At 35.9% G+C, this 17,561-nt stretch overlaps 3 protein-coding genes across 3 annotated transcripts; 2 read left to right on the top strand and 1 right to left on the bottom strand.

Moving 5' to 3' along the window:
- The first annotated feature begins 1,039 nt into the window (after positions 1–1,039).
- LOC110888690 lies at positions 1,040–2,003 on the top strand. The gene is made up of 2 exons (XM_022136204.1): positions 1,040–1,893; positions 1,952–2,003. The coding sequence occupies exons 1-2, from the start codon at positions 1,040–1,042 to the stop codon at positions 2,001–2,003; spliced, it is 906 nt and encodes a 301-aa protein (XP_021991896.1).
- Positions 2,004–3,208: 1,205 nt separating this feature from the next.
- LOC110890917 (probable basic-leucine zipper transcription factor E) lies at positions 3,209–5,325 on the top strand. Its single transcript, XM_022138560.2, has one exon. The coding sequence runs from the start codon at positions 3,525–3,527 to the stop codon at positions 5,004–5,006; it is 1,482 nt and encodes a 493-aa protein (XP_021994252.1). The 5' UTR covers positions 3,209–3,524; the 3' UTR covers positions 5,007–5,325.
- Positions 5,326–9,207: 3,882 nt separating this feature from the next.
- On the bottom strand, positions 9,208–14,339 carry LOC110890915 (probable plastid-lipid-associated protein 12, chloroplastic). The gene is made up of 12 exons (XM_022138559.2): positions 13,994–14,339; positions 13,850–13,903; positions 12,973–13,047; positions 12,770–12,889; positions 12,491–12,682; positions 11,053–11,136; positions 10,876–10,968; positions 10,155–10,208; positions 9,956–10,035; positions 9,694–9,801; positions 9,513–9,618; positions 9,208–9,406 (listed from the first exon to the last, which is right to left on the bottom strand). Exons 1-11 carry the CDS (start codon positions 14,255–14,257, stop codon positions 9,543–9,545), a joined length of 1,200 nt encoding a protein of 399 aa, XP_021994251.1. The 5' UTR covers positions 14,258–14,339; the 3' UTR covers positions 9,208–9,406; positions 9,513–9,542.
- Positions 14,340–17,561: the final 3,222 nt, after the last annotated feature.

Genomic DNA, 17,561 nt, shown 5'->3' with positions numbered 1-17,561 from the left:
ACAAAAAGCCCATTAGTAATTACCCAATACCCAACAATAAACATTAACAATTAGCCCAAAAACCCCTTCAATATCCTCCCGCCTTCTGTTCTACGACATCCTGATCCAGTGCCCAGCGACTTCACCAGCAAGCATGCCAGCAGCAACATCAGCCAGCGATAGTCAAAATTCCGGCCAGAAACTGAGCGGAATCCGGCCAGGCAGCAGCAACACAACAGCGACCGGAATCAAGGGTTAGTTTTTTTTTATGATTTTACTTGATTATCTAATGCCATAGATGATTTTTATGATGGTTTTTTTGATGATTTTACGTGATGATTTACTGCCTTAGATGATTATTTTGATGATTATGTTATTTAGATGATTTTTAGGGATGATTAAACAATTCTAGGGCATGATGATTATGTTATTTAGATGATTTTTAGGGGTGATATTTCATATTTGGATGATTTTTGAAACGATGAATTTATGGTCATGAACGATGGATCAATATGATTGTGATAGGAACCATGAGTAGAGACGTTATGGTGCGATTTCTCAAGAGGAAGAAAGTGGATACATCTTCCGAACTAATTGATTTGGATACTCTTCCTTCGGATCCGTATGATTGCAAGCCGATAGAATCATATAACGTGAATCAACGAGATGAGATTAGAAGGGCATATATACTAAGAGGACCATATCAAAAAAGGAACAAATGGCAGTTGTTATTCATTTGTTGATAAAGTTGGGATTGTTAAGGAGCGTTTTATTGGGCTTGTTCATGTCAAAGAGACAAGCGCAATAACACTCAAAACGGCTATTGATGATATATTGGCACGTTATGGGTTAAGTTTGAAAAAGATTAGAGGCCAAGGCTATGACTGGGCAAGTAACATGTCGGGCGAGTTTAACGACCTAAGGGCTCTAATCTTAAAGGAAAATGTTTCGGCTTTTTATATTCATTGCTTTGCACACCAACTTCAACTAGTTGTTGTGGCGGTGGCTCACAAACACACACCAATTTGGAGAGTTTTTGAAACGATAACATGTTTAACAAATGCCGTTTGTGCATCTTCTAAACGGCAAGATATGCTTCGTGAAAGCCAAAGAAGACAATTGGAAAAAAATGGAAGATGTACTTTGTACCGGAAGTGGGTTGAACCAAGAAATGACGCTTTCAAGGCCCGGGGATACACGTTGGAATTCCCATTACAAGACACTTTCCCGTTTAATTTCTTTATATCCAAACATTATGGAAGTTCTTGGATGGTTAGTAGAAACGGGTCAAACTCTTCCTTGTAGTAGACAAGCGGGCGGACTTCTAGAGGATATGAAAAAATACGACTTTGTATTTTACATACACTTGATGGAGCATATTCTAAACATCACACATACGTTGTCCCAATGTCTTCAAAGAAAGGAGCAAGATTTGATGAATGCGGTTAAATTGGTTTCTTCCACCAAAAACCAACTTGAAAAGTTTAGGTTGGAAGGTTTTAATGAGTTCTTGGAGAAGGTTAACTCCTTTTGTGACATGTATGAACTTGAGGTGAAAAAATTGGATGATGAATACGTTAACCCAAGGTGGCCAAGAAGAAAGACGAACATCACAAATCGGCATTATTACGAGTATGATTGCTTCAATGCGGTTCTTGATTTGCAAATACAAGAATTTGGGAACCGTTTTAATGAGGTAACATCTGAACTACTTGTTTGTATGAGTTGTTTGAGTCCTTGTGATAATTTTAGTGCATTTGACATTCCAAATATACTAAAGCTAGCCGAGAAGTATCCTTATGATTTCAATGAAGAGGAAAAACGAAGGCTTCCGGTTCAACTCGAAAACTACTTTAATTTTGTGAAAAAAGATAAACAATTCGCCAACTTGGATGGTTTGTCATGTCTTGTAAGGTTAATGGTTTCAACAAATATTCACGTAACTTTTACATTGATATATCGGTTATTGAAGCTTGTTCTCGTATTACCCGTCGCAACCGTTGAAAGATGTTTTTCGGCAATGAAGAATGTGAAGACCGACTTGCGTAATCGGATTGGGGATGAGAATTTAAGTGATACTTGTGTATGTTATATAGAGAAAGACTTGCTTAAGAAAGTAGCTTTAGATGATGTTTTGGATAGATTTCAAAAAATGAAAACCCGTAGGGCGACGTTTTAATTATGTTTGTACAAAGTTTGACGTGTTTGCCATATATATAAATTTAGTTTGATGTTCTTTTGACTTACATGACCTGACCCGACCCGACCCGATACAACCGATTTTTTTACTTATGTACCTAGGGCCCTAAAATTTTTAAAAATCTTCCGCACCCCCATGGAAAAATTTCTAGATCCGCCACTGCTGAACTTAAATCTTCAACTTCTGTGACATGTGAATTTGTTGATTTGGAGCATTTTCCTTTAAACCCGGCCAAACGAAAAGCAATTTCCTCTTATCACCCAAATCAACAAGAAGATATTAGGAGGGCATACTTACTAGAGGGCCATGTCAACCTAAACGTCATAATTTTCAAATAACAATGTTTGGCAAGGATTCAAGGAAATTTCAAATGAGTTGGTTTGGTAACAAGTTTGGGTTTGGGAGTTGGTTAGAGTATAGTGTTTTCACTGATTGTGCACATTGTTTTTGTTGCTATTTGTTTAAAGAACAATTTGAGAATCATTTAGACGTGTTTGTTACTAGGGGCTTTAATGGTTGGAATAAAGGTAACTAAGGAATGAAACTTCATGTGGGAAAGACCAATAGTCTTCACAACAAATCATTAAAAATGCAAAAGTTTGCTTAGACAAGATCAGTCCATATGAGCTACATTTGAGAAAAAACTGATAAGAAAAAACATGATTATCAACTAAACTTAGTGATAGACACTCGGTCGTCTATCCTTCAAAAATTTTTAAACCCGTAAGAAAAAATTTCTAACAACGCCACTGCGATACATACCGAATTCCCACCATGTAGCGTAGAAGAATCCACACTAGTTATTATTATATTTTAAAAACAAAATATCAATTTTAACTAATACGTTAAAACATCTGTACAAATAAGTTAAAATCTAAGGTGAATTGCAATTGCATTCTAACCACAACCGACTCAAGTTTACACGCAAGCACACACCACCAATCCCAACCGTCCAATCATCCCTACCAAACCTCAACCGTAGATCTCCCAACTTACCCACCTATAAAACCCACATCAGGCCCTCTTCGCCTCCACATAAACGCTACCCAAAAACAACGAGACCTAAACAACAACAACAAAATTCTTCATATTCATAAAAATTCAAATCAACAATTTCTTCTCACAAATCTTAAATCCTAATCCTGATCGTCTTAGATCCCACACTTTGTTGTTGAATATCGAAAACTAATCTTGTTTTCCCTTAGTTCTAGGGTTTGTTTGTTTCTTTTCTATTTTGTTTATTTTATGTTTGTTATTTTAGATCTTTTTTTCTACAATTAGGGTTTTGGTTTTTGTTTATATCTGGATCTGGTTGAATTGATCTTCGATTTAAATTGTTGCGGAAATGAAAGACCAGATGAATCAACCGAATCAGTCACAGATGATGAGTATGGGGCAGCAGCAGTTACCACAAGTGATGAATCAACCACAGCAGATCATGAATAATATGAATAGTTTGAGTAATCTGAATAGCCAGAACTCGCAAATGTTTGTGAGTCAGATGATGAATCCTTCGCTGATGGCAGCGAACCAGCCGCACCGTGGCGGAGGCTACGGGATGTGGCCTCCGCCACAGGTCGACCAGGTCAAGTTTCAGAACAATTTGAAAGGTCTGGGTGCCCCATCGGCTTCGTTGAAGCCAATGGGACAGATGGGACCGAGGAGTAACAAGAATTGGAAGGGGAAGAAGGGGAATGAGAAGTGGAATAATAATATTCGAAAGGATTTACCGGTTATGGGTGTAGGTGGTGGTGGTAGTAGTAGTGTTAGTGGTAACTCGGGTGGTTCTGGGGCGTATAATCCGCCTACATTGAACGAATTGCAGCAACAGAATCGGTTGAAAGCGAGGAGGTATTTCCCAAAAAAGAAGTTTAACCACGGTGGGCGATCAGCGCCTTACGCGCCTAGAAACACTACGTCGTTTTTAATTCGAGCGAAGAAATCCGGTGGGATTACTTCGTTAGTGTCACCGTGCCCTGTGACACCTGCGGTTTTACCCACACCGATATTTTCGCCTTCTCGAGAGGTGTTAGTGGATATGGCGAAAGAAGAGTGGGGGGTAGACGGATATGGTTCGATGAAAGGGTTGATTAGGCTTCGGTCTCCGGGAAATGAAGCGGATGCTGCGGAGGACGAAGAGGAAGACGAAGGTGGGTCGAGTGAGAGTGATGTGGAAGAACATGTTGAGGTTGAGAGGAGGTTGGATCATGATTTGAGTCGGTTTGAGATGATTTATCCGAACTATAGTGGTGCGGATCATAGTAGTTATCTATTGGAGAACCGAGTGGATGATCAGGATACGCATATCGCGCAACTTGAGGAAGAGAACTTGATATTGAAAGAGAGATTGTTCTTGATGGAACGGGAGTTCGACGATTTGCGAATGCGGTTGCAGTGTCTTGAGAGACAAAGCCGAGGCGGGGAACGGCTTAACGAGGAGGTCGTGGAGAATGATTCTGAAAACGAAAGCGAGAGCAGGGGATATGGTCGGTCAATGGAGGATAATAACGAGGTTATGGAAGAAAACCAAGAAAACCATGAGCATTCAGAGGACAATAACAACAACAATAATAATAACGATGATAACAACAATGGGGATAATGAGATCAAGCAAACTGAGAGCATTGAAAAGGGTATCGAAACGGATGTTTTAATGGTAGAAAATGTTGATAAAGTTGAAGAAACTGAACTAAAGAAAGATGATGAGGGGGTAGCAGAACAGGTTAAGAAGAATACTGAAGAATTATCATCAGTTTCATTGGAAAAAAGTGAAGAAAATGCTAATGATGGAGCTTTAAAGGATGAAGAAAATGCAGCAAATGAGTAAGAAATTTGAACTCATATCAATCTAAAGGTATATGATTTAAAAAGGTTCATATAATCTCTTTTGCTGTTAAGTTTGTTGATGAATCTAAATTTGCAGATTTGGCCACTTTTTGTTTGTATTGGTTTACTTTTTTTTTTTCTTTTCTTTTTTTTTTTAGGTTTGGAAAGTGGGTTGGGTTTGGGGATGGGGGGATAAAGAGGGGTTTAGTTAAAGTTATGGTAATTTGCAGTTTAATGTTTATGAACCAACTATATGCAAAATCTTGATGTAAACATGTGGCCTAATGTTCTTAAATAATATTTTGATTATGATTGAAAAATACTAGTGATTGAGAATGTACATTGCTTGATCAAGTTTGATTACTACCCAACTTTCATACGTCTATAAAAATGATCAAATGTCATTTCCTAATTCAAGTTTAGTGTATGGAAGTGATTTATGGTTTAGTCTTAAAAAGCGTGAAGCGTACAAAAGCGTCAAGCTCTAAAATCGAAGCGCAAATCGCAAAAGGAAGGTCAATTTACGCCACATATGTGTGCCACGTTAAGAAGAAGAGCCATATAATTACTTGCAATTATTTTTCATGTTCACAACAGAATGTAAATTGAATTTTTGATAGTTTAATAAGTAAAAGAACAAATGTTTATCATGTAAAAAATAAATATTAAGAATAAAAATTGGAATAGGAACTGTGTACATACTCGGCTTGGATATGTATTCTTGAACTAGGTATTAGCCATAATTCACAAGAACATTAAGTAGTTTTAGTAAGAGGAGGGAGGGTTAAGGATTTACCCGGTGTGAGATATCACATTGTTCGAGGAACCCTAGATGTTGTCGGAGTAAAGGATCGTCAACAATTATGGTGTCGAACGACTAAATTGATAAACCTGATAAAAGTAAAATTTAAAATTCATGTGTTTTCTTTTTCTTTTCAAAACTCCTATTTACTGGTTTTCATATTTTTTATTTACGTGATCTTGTTTTTTTTTTTTTTAAATCGGTTTAACCAGTATATCAATAAAACAAGTAGTCATAACGATCGGGATATCAAAAGATTTGTCTTCTAATCTTCGTTATCATCAAATGTTGTATTCTTTAATACTTGGGGGCGAATCATCAATGTAGACACATGCGTTATGATTTGCTAGAAAATGACATATTTCATCGAGATTTTGCAAATCCTAATTGGCTATTGTTAACCCAGCTTAGACTTATCATGTCAGAGGTAAATCAAGCTTATTGAATGACCACTAGTGACCTAAGGAACTTAACAACGTATAACAGTTTTTTTTTTTTTTTTTTTTAATTTATCACATAACTCTAAAGATTTAACTTAAGGCACTTCTTATTATAGAGATAACAAGACTTAAATGTGACAGAAAAATTTTAACTCAAAACATTAAGACGAGTATTTCAGGTTGAGAACGATTATGAAAACTAGTTTCAAACATTTAATAAGTTTTGCGGGCTGAGAGGGGAATGGTTTTAGGTGATGTTTGTATGATTACCTTATCCGCTTTATCTGTATCAAACCAAATAAGTTAATATATTATACGATATTAAATGATTTAAATAGTAGTATACTTAAGTTGTTAAAAACTTGATTTTACAGAATTGCTAGAAGTGTAGTTGAGTATTTCATATTTAACGACAATTTTTATAGTAAGTTTGAGATTAGGTATCGGGTAACGTGCATCTCAACGAGTAGCTTATAACCAAATAGGACCATAAACGAGTATACCTATGAACTTGGTAGCTAATGAGTAATTGGTACCTAGCGAGTATAAGTCATGGTTTTATAACCTAATATGTCACTGCAATTACCAAACTCTTTCATACCCTATCCATTGTTATCGCAATTTCTTAAATATTATTCTGAAAATTCACTCTTCTAGCGCTAAAGACAATATGATTAGTTTCAAACAACTTATTTTTCTAAATATAATTTTGTACGCGAAAACTTCCAAATTTTTGTTTAACCTTCATTGAAGCCCGAATCATCTAATTTCGAGATTGCATATCTTTTATACTTAGACCGTATACACACACACTTATGCATATCCTTTCATTTCTCACTTTCAAAGTCCACACAAACACTAATTTATTTACTACTTCAGGCTTCATATTTTGTTTCTTCATGCTTTATAATTTGTTTATTATAGGCTTCATATTTTATTAAACTGTTTATTACGTCATCCGGTTTTTAAACTTGATCCATTCTAACTAATGAACCGGCAAGCCAGAAGATTCGATAAACGATTCTGAAAACATTATGCCTAATTAACCAACTCTTTTAACTACTTGCAAATGGCACACCACATGCAAGTTATGTAATTATTGGACGCACGTGGCAAAGCATATGTTGAGTTTTAAGCTCAATAAATTTTGTCTTGCATTCACCATTGTTGCTATTTTATATTATAAATATTTAAAAAAAGTCTATTTATAGGTTTAGTCTAAGAATATAAAGAAAATAAGTTTGTTAAGTTTTCTATAACTGGAAAATTGGAAGTTTGATAGTATCCTAAGTCATAAAGAGGTGGATGTTTAATAGGGGTGGTTGATCACAGGAAAATGACGTAATGTGACGTTTTGATATCGCACTTTCACCACAAACCGCTTGAAATACATCTTTGTTATTAATTTTTTTTAAGTACATGATAAGGTGTGAACCAACATAAACAACAGGTAACGAGGTTCAAAACTGGGCGTTAGAGTTTTTGAGGCCGAAAACAAAGAGTCGAAATCCTTTGATTTGAAGGATCGAATGGTGTATGTTCGAAGGGGTGTCACGCGAGAAATAACCTAGGTTTGAAAGGGAGTCTTGAGGCTTATTATTTATTAATACATACTCTCTACTTCATTTTGGTACATAAAACTACACATAATACTTGTCCATTTTCTATCCTTTTGATACTAGAAATGACTCTCTAGATTTATTACAATAATAGTAACATTCTTGTATCCACAAATTTCTGCAACACTTATTACTTCATTCGGTTTTCACCACTACGTGCAGAGCTATAGCTAGCGGTGTTAAATCTTGACCTGACTCAAAACACGAAGCATACAAAACATGAAAATAAGTAGGTTTTATGTTGTTATGTCTAACCTGTTTAATACAAGTTGTGTCCGAGTTAAACTTCTTTTGAAACTGTCTAATTAAACAGGTTATGTCACACGTCAACACATTTAAACCTTACATAATAATAAAAAAGTATTTTAACAGGTCAACCTGCCAACCTGTTTACGACCCACTTAACCCATTGATTACAGCCTATTTATAACCCATCAACCCGCTTCCGATTCTTTTAACCCGTTACACTTTCATTACCATATGTGTCAAGCAATTTGACTTGTTTAGGTAAATGGGTAACACAGGCCATGTTTGGCTTACACACTTTTAAGGAGTGCCATAGTTAGGGTTTGACACAAATAAATATATGGGTCATGTTCAGGTTAATCAATTCATCCCGCCAACTTGCTAACTAGTGACACAATTGTCACTGGTATAACATCCTAAAAACGTAGTTCCATTGTATCTTGGTAGACAAATCGTCAAAATATTTAGTTAATATATAGATAAAACTGTGTCGAAAATATACCATATTTGATAAAATAAAAGTCATAAAACCAATTCTTTGCTGTAAAAAAAAAAAAAAAAAAAAAGACAACGTTGTGGTTTGTTTGAAAAAACTTGAATTCGTGAATCAAAAAAATTGGTTCAAAGAACGACCATGACACTAGTTGAACCGATTAGTAAACACCTCTATTACATAAAAGGTCGCGATTATAAAGTGTATTTTAGGCCGCCATTATGCAACTTGTTTGAATATTTCTCAAAGTTGTCTAAAACATAGCCTTAGGTAATCATATTAAGACGAGTATATTACACTTACAGATCGAGCAAGTTCGAATTTACGTAACATGATCTTTTGGTAGACTGACCTCCTTTGTTGTTTAGATATGCTGCAAATTTGCATATATATATTTTTTTAAATTCAATTATTATACAAAACATCCTATACATGTAATGTTTGTTACAAATTACGTTATTTACACTAACTGATGAAATTTTGGTTAACTTGAATTTCAACGTCAGTTAATGGAAATGACGAAATACGTAACATACATTAAACATAAAGAATGTTTACTTTAATTATTAAAGTTATAATGACGAAATGTGTACTCTTCTGTATATTTAAAGTACGAGAAGCATACTTTAAGTACAAATCCTACTACATATATGAATCTTTATGCATATTTATAAACCCGAATTTTGAATTATCATTAAAGCAGAAACAATACTAGTTACAAATTTAAATTCGTATCTACAACGCAGCAAAAAGAGATTATCATCGTCATATAAACACCAATGATCTTCGAAGTTCTCAAACCTGAAATAATGGTGTTTGTTATAAGATTGTTAAGCCTATATGCCAACGCCCAACGGGTTGCAATGGCTCACTGTATCTTTAAAAAAAAGATAACCCAAAAACTTACTTGTTATGGAAATTCATGTACGGGTTTTTGTTAACGACCAACACAAAGATGGACAAAAAGAATCTTGTTGTACCCTCGGGTTATCCTGATCTTGTCATCCGAATATCTGCAAAATCAAAAAAATCATCACAAGTCCAAAAATAGACAACAATGAAAAAAAACACAAGTTTAGAAACCATACAAGACTTCCATTTTGAATTTGGTCACTAGCTCGACAGGAAGCCCGTAAGGTCCAACCACTATCGCGCCATCATCCATCAGCACATCATACACATTGGTGCCAGATTTTCTACATCGAAAAAATAAGTCATAATTATATATTTACCCGGTGTATTTTTATATATGTGAGAACCCGTCACTCAAAACACACGGGCCCCACCAATAACCTGGTAACATGATTTTTTTATTTTTATGATATCGATTTTGGATGATAAGAAACTTACTCAAAAGTCCCGTTCATGGAGAATTTGAATCCGAATAGTATGTCAACAAGAAACTTGAGTTTCCCGTTCTCTTTAACAATCTAAAAATAGTTATAAACGAACAAGTTGGGTCAACTCAATTTGAACGAAACATATGAAATGTGTTGAATAACCGTCCTTATTATAATGGCGGTGATTCAACACAAATTGAGCATCTCACCTGAGATCCCATAAGTCCATTGGCTGCATTCTCGATCCAACTATCTGTTTCCATCTGAGAAAAATAATTTTACGGATTTGACGTCAAATGTCTTAAACACCCTTCAACAATGATATGATAGCTAGGAGTGTGAATTTCTGACACAACCCGAAACACGACATGTACGTAACATGAAATTTGTGGGTTTGGGTTTAGTCTAAACGGGTTTTGGTCAGTTTCGGGTTGCACCCGTGAACCTGTTTAGCTAAACGGGTCGGGTTTGTGTCCACCCGGGGGGGTTGGCCGGTTGACCCGTTTAACCTATTTATATTATATTATATTTTTTTACAATATGTTTTATGTTATAAATTAAATTGGTATGTATTTTATGCCATATTTATAACTTAAAAGAGAAATTGATATAAGATTTTATAATTAAAATTTAAAATGTAATTGTTGTACATACATTTGTGCCTCTTGTAGTAAAATTTTAATTTTAATATATTAATTTGCATAAAAAAGTTTAAAAAATTAAAAAATCCGGTTTGAACTGGTCGTGTTCGGGTTCATATGTATGACATGATTCTGGGTTCGGGTCGTGTTCGGGTTCGTGTAAAGTTTTCGGGTTTGGGTCGGGTTGGAGCCTCCAACTTGCGGACATGACCCGTTTAGCCCCCCAGCAGGATCTTGCGTGGGCAAAAAGGTAATTTAGCATAATTCGAAAGTACATGTGAAAACCGACCTGTGAACTCCAAATCATTTGCCATTCACCTTCGATGAGCGGCTGTTCACCGTTGGTAACATTTTGATTTACTGATATAAACTCGTCAATTGCCTGCAAGAAGACGAATATTTTACAAGTTTTTTTTTTTTCGAATGAAAGCATTTCTTGATTCATCTAAGAGATCTGAAGTGGCACCTGCGTTACTGAACTACCCGATGAAATTGCAGCCAGCAATTTTTGTCGGGGTTCGGTTTGCTTCTGAAGCACAAACGTTGTCCCCTGCACTACACCAAAATAGCTCATGGTCCTTAGTTTCCAAGAAAGAAAAGGGGCAACACAATTTAAGTAAGTTTGCCAAATGAGTCGAGTCATAACAATTCTGTGTCAAATCGAGTACTTTTTGGTGCGGATCAAACTGGGCCATGTCGGATCGGCCCGAAACATGTTTTGTCCAAAAAGTTCGTATTTTTTTAACATAATAATAAACGTCTGGAATAAAATGATTTAACTGTTTTATGCATAATCTTTGGCTGATTTTCAGCCGTTTTGACCTGCTTCCTTTTTAACTTCGTGTCATGTGCGTGATTTTTGGTGCGGGTCAAACAGGGCCCAAAAACAAGTTTAGCCCAAAAAGTTCATATTTTGTTAAAAGAGTAAAATGCCATTTTCGTCCCTGAGGTTTGGCCAGTTTTGTGACTTTCGTCCAAAGGTTTGTTTTTCCGCATCTGGATCCCAAAGGTTTGAAATCTGGCCATTTTCGTCCGGCTCGTTAAATCCATCCATTTTTCTCCGTTAAGGCAGGGGTATTTCCGTCTTTTTGTTAACTTCAAGGGTTTTGAATACTTTTGTACATTATGCTAAATGCTTGTACATAAAGTGAAAAAGACCGAATTGCCCTTTAAGTTAACAAAAAAGACTAAAATGCCCCTATGTTAAAAAAAACTACCGGTAAATTAGTATAAAATACCGTCAAGTTTACCAGTAAATTGGATGGGGTTAACGAGGCGGACTGTAATTGTTACAAAAGTGAAAGTACTGGTACTGTTTTACAAATTTTTATACTAATGGACTGTAATGGTTATTTCAACAAACCACATGGACGAAAACCGTAATTAACTCTATGCATAATCTTTGGCCCTTTTTGACACGCTTCCTTTAAACTTCGCGTCAAACTAAATACTTTTGGTGCGGTTTAAACTGGGCAACACCAGGTCGGCCCGAAACATGTCTGGTCCAAAAAGGTTTACATTTTCTAACAAAATAACAAATGTCAGGAATACAATGATTTAGCTGTTTTATGCATAATCTTTGGCCGATTTTCAGCCCTTTTGACCCGCTTCCTTTTCATTTTCATGTCAATTTGAGTAATTTTTTGTACGGTTCAAATTGGGCCACGCCGGATCGGCCCAAATAATGTTTAGCCCAAAAAGTGCATATTTTTTAACAAAAATAATAAATGCTTGGAATTAAATTATTTAACTCGTTTCTCTGCAAAATCTGTGGTCAATATTCAGCCCTTTTGACCTGCTAATTTATTATATATGTTCGAACCATTGGGGATAAAAGTATAAAACCCAAGCCAATTCGACCCATTTATAGAAACGGGCCAAAACGGCCACCTAATCAAAGTTACCTTATTTCCTCTCGAGATCCGAACGTTGCCCGATTTTGACAAATAAGTCGTGTCTAACCACCCCTTCGCTTCATCGCCCAACAGTCTAAATGGCACAGGATACGGAACTTTAAACGGAAGAAACTTGAGCGAAAACGCCGCTTTATCGAAACGAAAAAGAATCCGTTTTCCATCTTTAACTGTAGCTGCAGCCTAAGTTGCACGCGTGTGTCAACCACAATAATCAAACTTAGACTAACCGCAACAGTACATAACCGAATGGATACACAAAAGGCGTACCTCGACTTTAAGCTCACCTATTGCATCAGAGAACTTGACGATATTGGAAACGCGTGGATCATTTGTTCGGAGATAGATTTCTTGAAATACGCTGAACAAATCGACACCTACAAATGTTCTCTACAAGAATCATGAACATTTTTGTTAGATTTCAAGGTAAACGTGTGCGTAAAACGTTTATGAGAGATAAGTTGAGGTGTTACTTGGATCGGTGAGGCGCTTCCTGGTCTCGTTGTGAAGATTAACTGCCATCGGCCCTCGATCAAGCTCGAGCTGGTCTGCAGAACTGAACTCAACACTTAATTGGAAAAAATATAAAACTGAAAATACCTACTTTTCATGTTAGTGTTTGGCATTGCCTTTAAGAAATGATTGAACACAAACAATTAAACGAAGGGGGTTTCTCGTTTGTGTTTGTTCGTAAAATAATGAACGTGTTCGTTCGTTAAAAGTATAAACGAACACAAATGAGCGGATATAACTGAACACAGATGAACGGACGTAAACGAACAAAATTGACAAACACCAATTAAAAGCAATGAAAAAGTCGATATGGGGACCTAAAAAAATAATAAAACTAGACTAAACTATAACGGGTGAGATTCTGATTTCATAAAACTAGACTAAATTGTAAAGAGCCTAAAAAAAATTAAATAAATATATATACGAATGAACTAAAACAAATGTAAACTAGCGAACTGAAATGAGAAAAAAAAAAACTTCTCGGGAAGGGGAGCGGTGACTTAAGTCCCCGAGCGGGAACACCGCCGCCATCGGCTCGGGGAGTGTAAGCGGGGAGGGGAATCGGTGTATGTTCACCGATTGAGAGAGAGAGGAGAGAGATGGGATGATTGGTTGTTAATGTGGGTCCACCCTTTTTCCACCAATCATATTTTTTTCTTCTTTTTTTATAAAAAAATAATTGTGTGAGTAGAGTGATGCCAACGTTTGAGTGCAAAATGGGGACTTAAGAGGGGAGTTGACGTGGCACGTGCTGATTGGGTGTGTGTAAGAGAGGGGACTCCCCTAAGAGAGGAGTGCCCCGCTCACCCTAAGCTTCAAGGTTTTAGGATCACTCACCGGATCGGCGACCCCTTCAGTAGCCTCTAAAGCTTGCACCGCTCGTTCGACCGCCTACACGATCATCAAAACATAGTTGCATCAAACATTTTAAAAGTTTTATGAGTCCCTAATCGATCCACAATCTATCATCAAACATGTTACCTTGAGTTGCTCAGGAGAAGCCGATCGACCACGTCCTTGGATACCAATAAGATTACTAATAAGCAAACTCTCATCATCACTAAACAAAACCTCCGTATTCTGAATCTGTTCTTCATCAACCGCAGAACACACAACACGCCGAACAAGATGATTCGAACCATTAAAACATGTAGGAAATGTGATTACAAATCGGGGTCGAACCCTTCTTTGTTTGACAAAGGTGGCGTTAATTTGTGGAAGATGAGTGAATATTGAGCAGCCCATTTTGGATTAATCAGAAAATGATATTGAATGGGTTTGCTTAAAGTTGTTGCAGTAGACGAGTAACGGCCACAACATTTTCTGTTAGATATTTGTTGGGATTTATTTGTCATTTGTTTGTACGGTTTTGATAACGTTAGACCCCACCTGAGGGTTATGATTGGTTAACAGTTGCTCAACTTTAGCCAAAAAGTATCATTGAGTAAGCTCACCAGTTGTTCGACGAAATGTCTCTGAGAGGCATATAATTAACTAAAATAGCTCTAAAATTTAGTCCAAGTAATAAATTGTTTAGAAATTGAGATTTTTAAACTGGTAACCAGTCGGTTCAAAGAGGCGTAACTAGACAAGCTAAGTAAGATTCTCTGTTCGACGGGGGCGTGAAAACACTGGTCGGTAGAAAAAAAGCTATAGTGAGTCGATGATAAGGGCGTAGTACCCAGTGCATCGCTTATCTTTCGCATTTGCGCAGGGTTTGGGGAGGGGCTGAATTGCTTCTTGATCTGATGTATGCAGTCGCATCCTACATTTTGTGAGGAGGTTGTTTCCGACGGTTAGCAGAATTGAAATAAGCCTTACATCCAATATCACAATTATCAGTGGCGGATCCAATAATTCTTTCTAGTGGGTTTAAATGCTCCAATTTTATAGGATCGAACATAAACAATTTCTTGTCTGTTTGATGGTTCGTAAGAGTGTTCAGAATTCGTTTCAAATTCGAAATTCGATTTAATTCTATTCGATTATCAAGAATTCGTTTCGATTATCAACAATTCAAATTCGAATTCAATTCAATTCGAGTCCAGTAAACCGAATAGGAATTTTTAATATTATATTCGATTCGAAATTCGAATTAAATTATACACATTTATTTATTATTTTTTATACATATGTAACTTTTACTAAGCTATAATATAAATTAATCTCTAAATTTATTCAAGGTATCAAAATAACCAATTACCAAGCACATAACTTAAACGAATTTATTACATATTTTAATTGAATTTGAATCAAAACGAATTTATCCGAATGTTATGGATACCAGGTCAGCACACCTACGGAGAAGCCAACGAGTCAGGCAACTGATGTGCAGAATGTGGTCTATAAAAAAAACTTGACCTAATCTAGACACCCTAGTTTTAAATTTATAAACTAAGACTCTCTAAATGCTAGACCACTGACAGGCAAGTGTACCTATCGTACGTAGTAAAGCCTAATGAAGTCCGAGTATCGAACCCACGAGACACTAGCGACGCTAAACTAGACTCTGACTCAACTAATACTTAACTGGTTTGAATTGTTTTGGATTTGAGGATTTTAATTAACTAATTCTACTAAAATGAATAAACAAGAGAACGAAACAAGCAAGCAAGATTGGTGAAGTGACAGGAAGCAGACAATGATGAGAAAGAACTACCCAGGCTTCGAATCCCTAGAATCATGCAATGCTACTCTGACAGTGACAATGGTTAAATATCCTACTCCCTCAATTGACCCCTCGCTAGAGATGCCCCAAATGAAGAAGCAAGACTAAATGTGAAGTGCTAGAACGAACCGTCTCGAGCTATCGATACCAAATCCTACGAAAATAGAATCCTTTTGACCTCAGAGACAGTTATGTTAAGAGAAGATCCCAAAATCGCAAAGCAAACCCAACTTTGATAATTGAAATCCTAGGAAACCTTAATTACGATGCAATAAACGAGCTCGAGCTATCGGTCACCCAATCTACCCACCAATAATTAGCTAATAACCTAGCTCACCCTAATCGTCTTTCGAGTCACAAGATGAGGATGCAAGTTTTAATATAGTGATTTTAATTATTAGTCAACTTGGTCAATTTCTCAACACAATACCTAACCCGAAAATCCTAAGATAACCGAATTAAATTAAATTCTAAGTCTAGGGGGAATTTCTTCGTGCCTAAACCGCTGAATTTATTGACTAATAAAATAACCAAAACATACCAACATGCAATATCAAGATCAATATCAAAGAAAAATTATGTAAATCACATCAAATAACCATAATCATGTCAAAATCGCATTACAATCATCAAGTCCATCTAAACCCAAGTAGCATGAAAGATTAGCCAAGAATCATAGTCGCTAAAAAGAAATAAGTCTCAAATAATAAATAAAACATAGTATCAAATCTGAAAACACAAAGTCTTAACAAAACTGAATACTAATTAATATCAAACCCGGACTTAATCTTGATCGCGACGTGAACCCGAACCAATCCTTTTCTTTTCTTTCTTTCTCTTAATCGCAGTCGAACTCCTTGCTGCCGTCAACCAATATGTTTCTGTCGTCTGATGTTTGTCATATATATAATCCCTAATTTTCTTTTCACAAGCCCAAAAGAAACCAAATAAAATCCCACTCTCTCGTGAACATGCAAGATGGTTGGCGGCCCACTACAATTTTCGTCCAAGTCCAATCTCTTGCCCACTGTTGCTTTTGAAAAACAATAATAATCAAATCCCTTACTGATGTTGTCGAAATTAATAGGGATACTCCTTTGACTCAAGTTGGACTTCTCAAACTACAATAAACAACCGGCCCAATCTATCTATTATACTAAAGCAAAATAAAGGTTGACTGTTTGACCATGATGTGGCAGCTCTCTTAGGCCAGATAATTCAGAATTTGGGCGCCATTCTCCTTTTCTTCCATATTCCTTCATTTTGTTCAATGCTATTAAATTCTCAGTTACCTTCACCGCTCTCTCTCTTCAATTATCTTTGTTACCACCGCCTTATCTTCAACATATACTTCTTCCTTTTCAAGTTCATCATCTTCAGTCGAATCCTGAAATTTTTCTTTGATCCATTACGAAAAATTGTAAGTTTAGATTGTTTATTTCTTAGTTTAATCCTTCTTTTTTTTGTCGGAATTTTATTTTGGATCTGAAAAAGTGTTATTCTGTACAACAAACCCTAGATCCGATTGTCATTATAGATTTGTTCTTTATGATTATTTTCTTTTTCTTTTTGTTATACATTTTTGTGTTTACTCATATCCCTGTCTCGGTTTATCTCTTCTGTTTTTTGATAATTTTTTTGAATAAATTTTGTATTGTTATTTGTATGAAACCCTAAGTCCGGTTCTAATTCCAGATCTGTTTGTAATATTTAGTAACATTATTATGTTGTTATTAAATTTGATGTTTATTCATATTCCAGATCTGTATGTTATTGTTATTGAATTTGATGTTAGATTTATTAAAATCCCTAGAATGATAAGCTGATATCACAATTTCATGGTAAAAAAATGTGATATTTTTATTGAAATTTGTTGTTTAT

This window comes from Helianthus annuus, chromosome 11, assembly GCF_002127325.2.
Source record: "Helianthus annuus cultivar XRQ/B chromosome 11, HanXRQr2.0-SUNRISE, whole genome shotgun sequence".
NCBI lineage: Eukaryota > Viridiplantae > Streptophyta > Magnoliopsida > Asterales > Asteraceae > Helianthus > Helianthus annuus.
The sequence above is the reverse complement of the archived record's forward strand: the minus strand, read 5'-3'. Positions and strand labels throughout refer to the sequence as shown.

Excerpts from the sequence above, each read along its gene's own strand:
- LOC110888690 (XM_022136204.1), top strand. The coding sequence starts at position 1,040 with ATGCCGTTTGTGCATCTTCTAAACGGCAAGATATGCTTCGTGAAAGCC. Across the intron at positions 1,894-1,951 it reads GGTTTGTCATGTCTTGTAAG|CTTGTTCTCGTATTACCCGT; the intron begins GTTAATGGTTTC and ends CGGTTATTGAAG.
- LOC110890917 (XM_022138560.2), top strand. The coding sequence starts at position 3,525 with ATGAAAGACCAGATGAATCAACCGAATCAGTCACAGATGATGAGTATG.
- LOC110890915 (XM_022138559.2), bottom strand. The coding sequence starts at position 14,257 with ATGGGCTGCTCAATATTCACTCATCTTCCACAAATTAACGCCACCTTT. Across the intron at positions 12,890-12,972 it reads GAAGCGCCTCACCGATCCAA|AGAACATTTGTAGGTGTCGA; the intron begins GTAACACCTCAA and ends TGATTCTTGTAG. Across the intron at positions 11,137-12,490 it reads GGATCTCGAGAGGAAATAAG|GGGACAACGTTTGTGCTTCA; the intron begins GTAACTTTGATT and ends GGTGTAGTGCAG.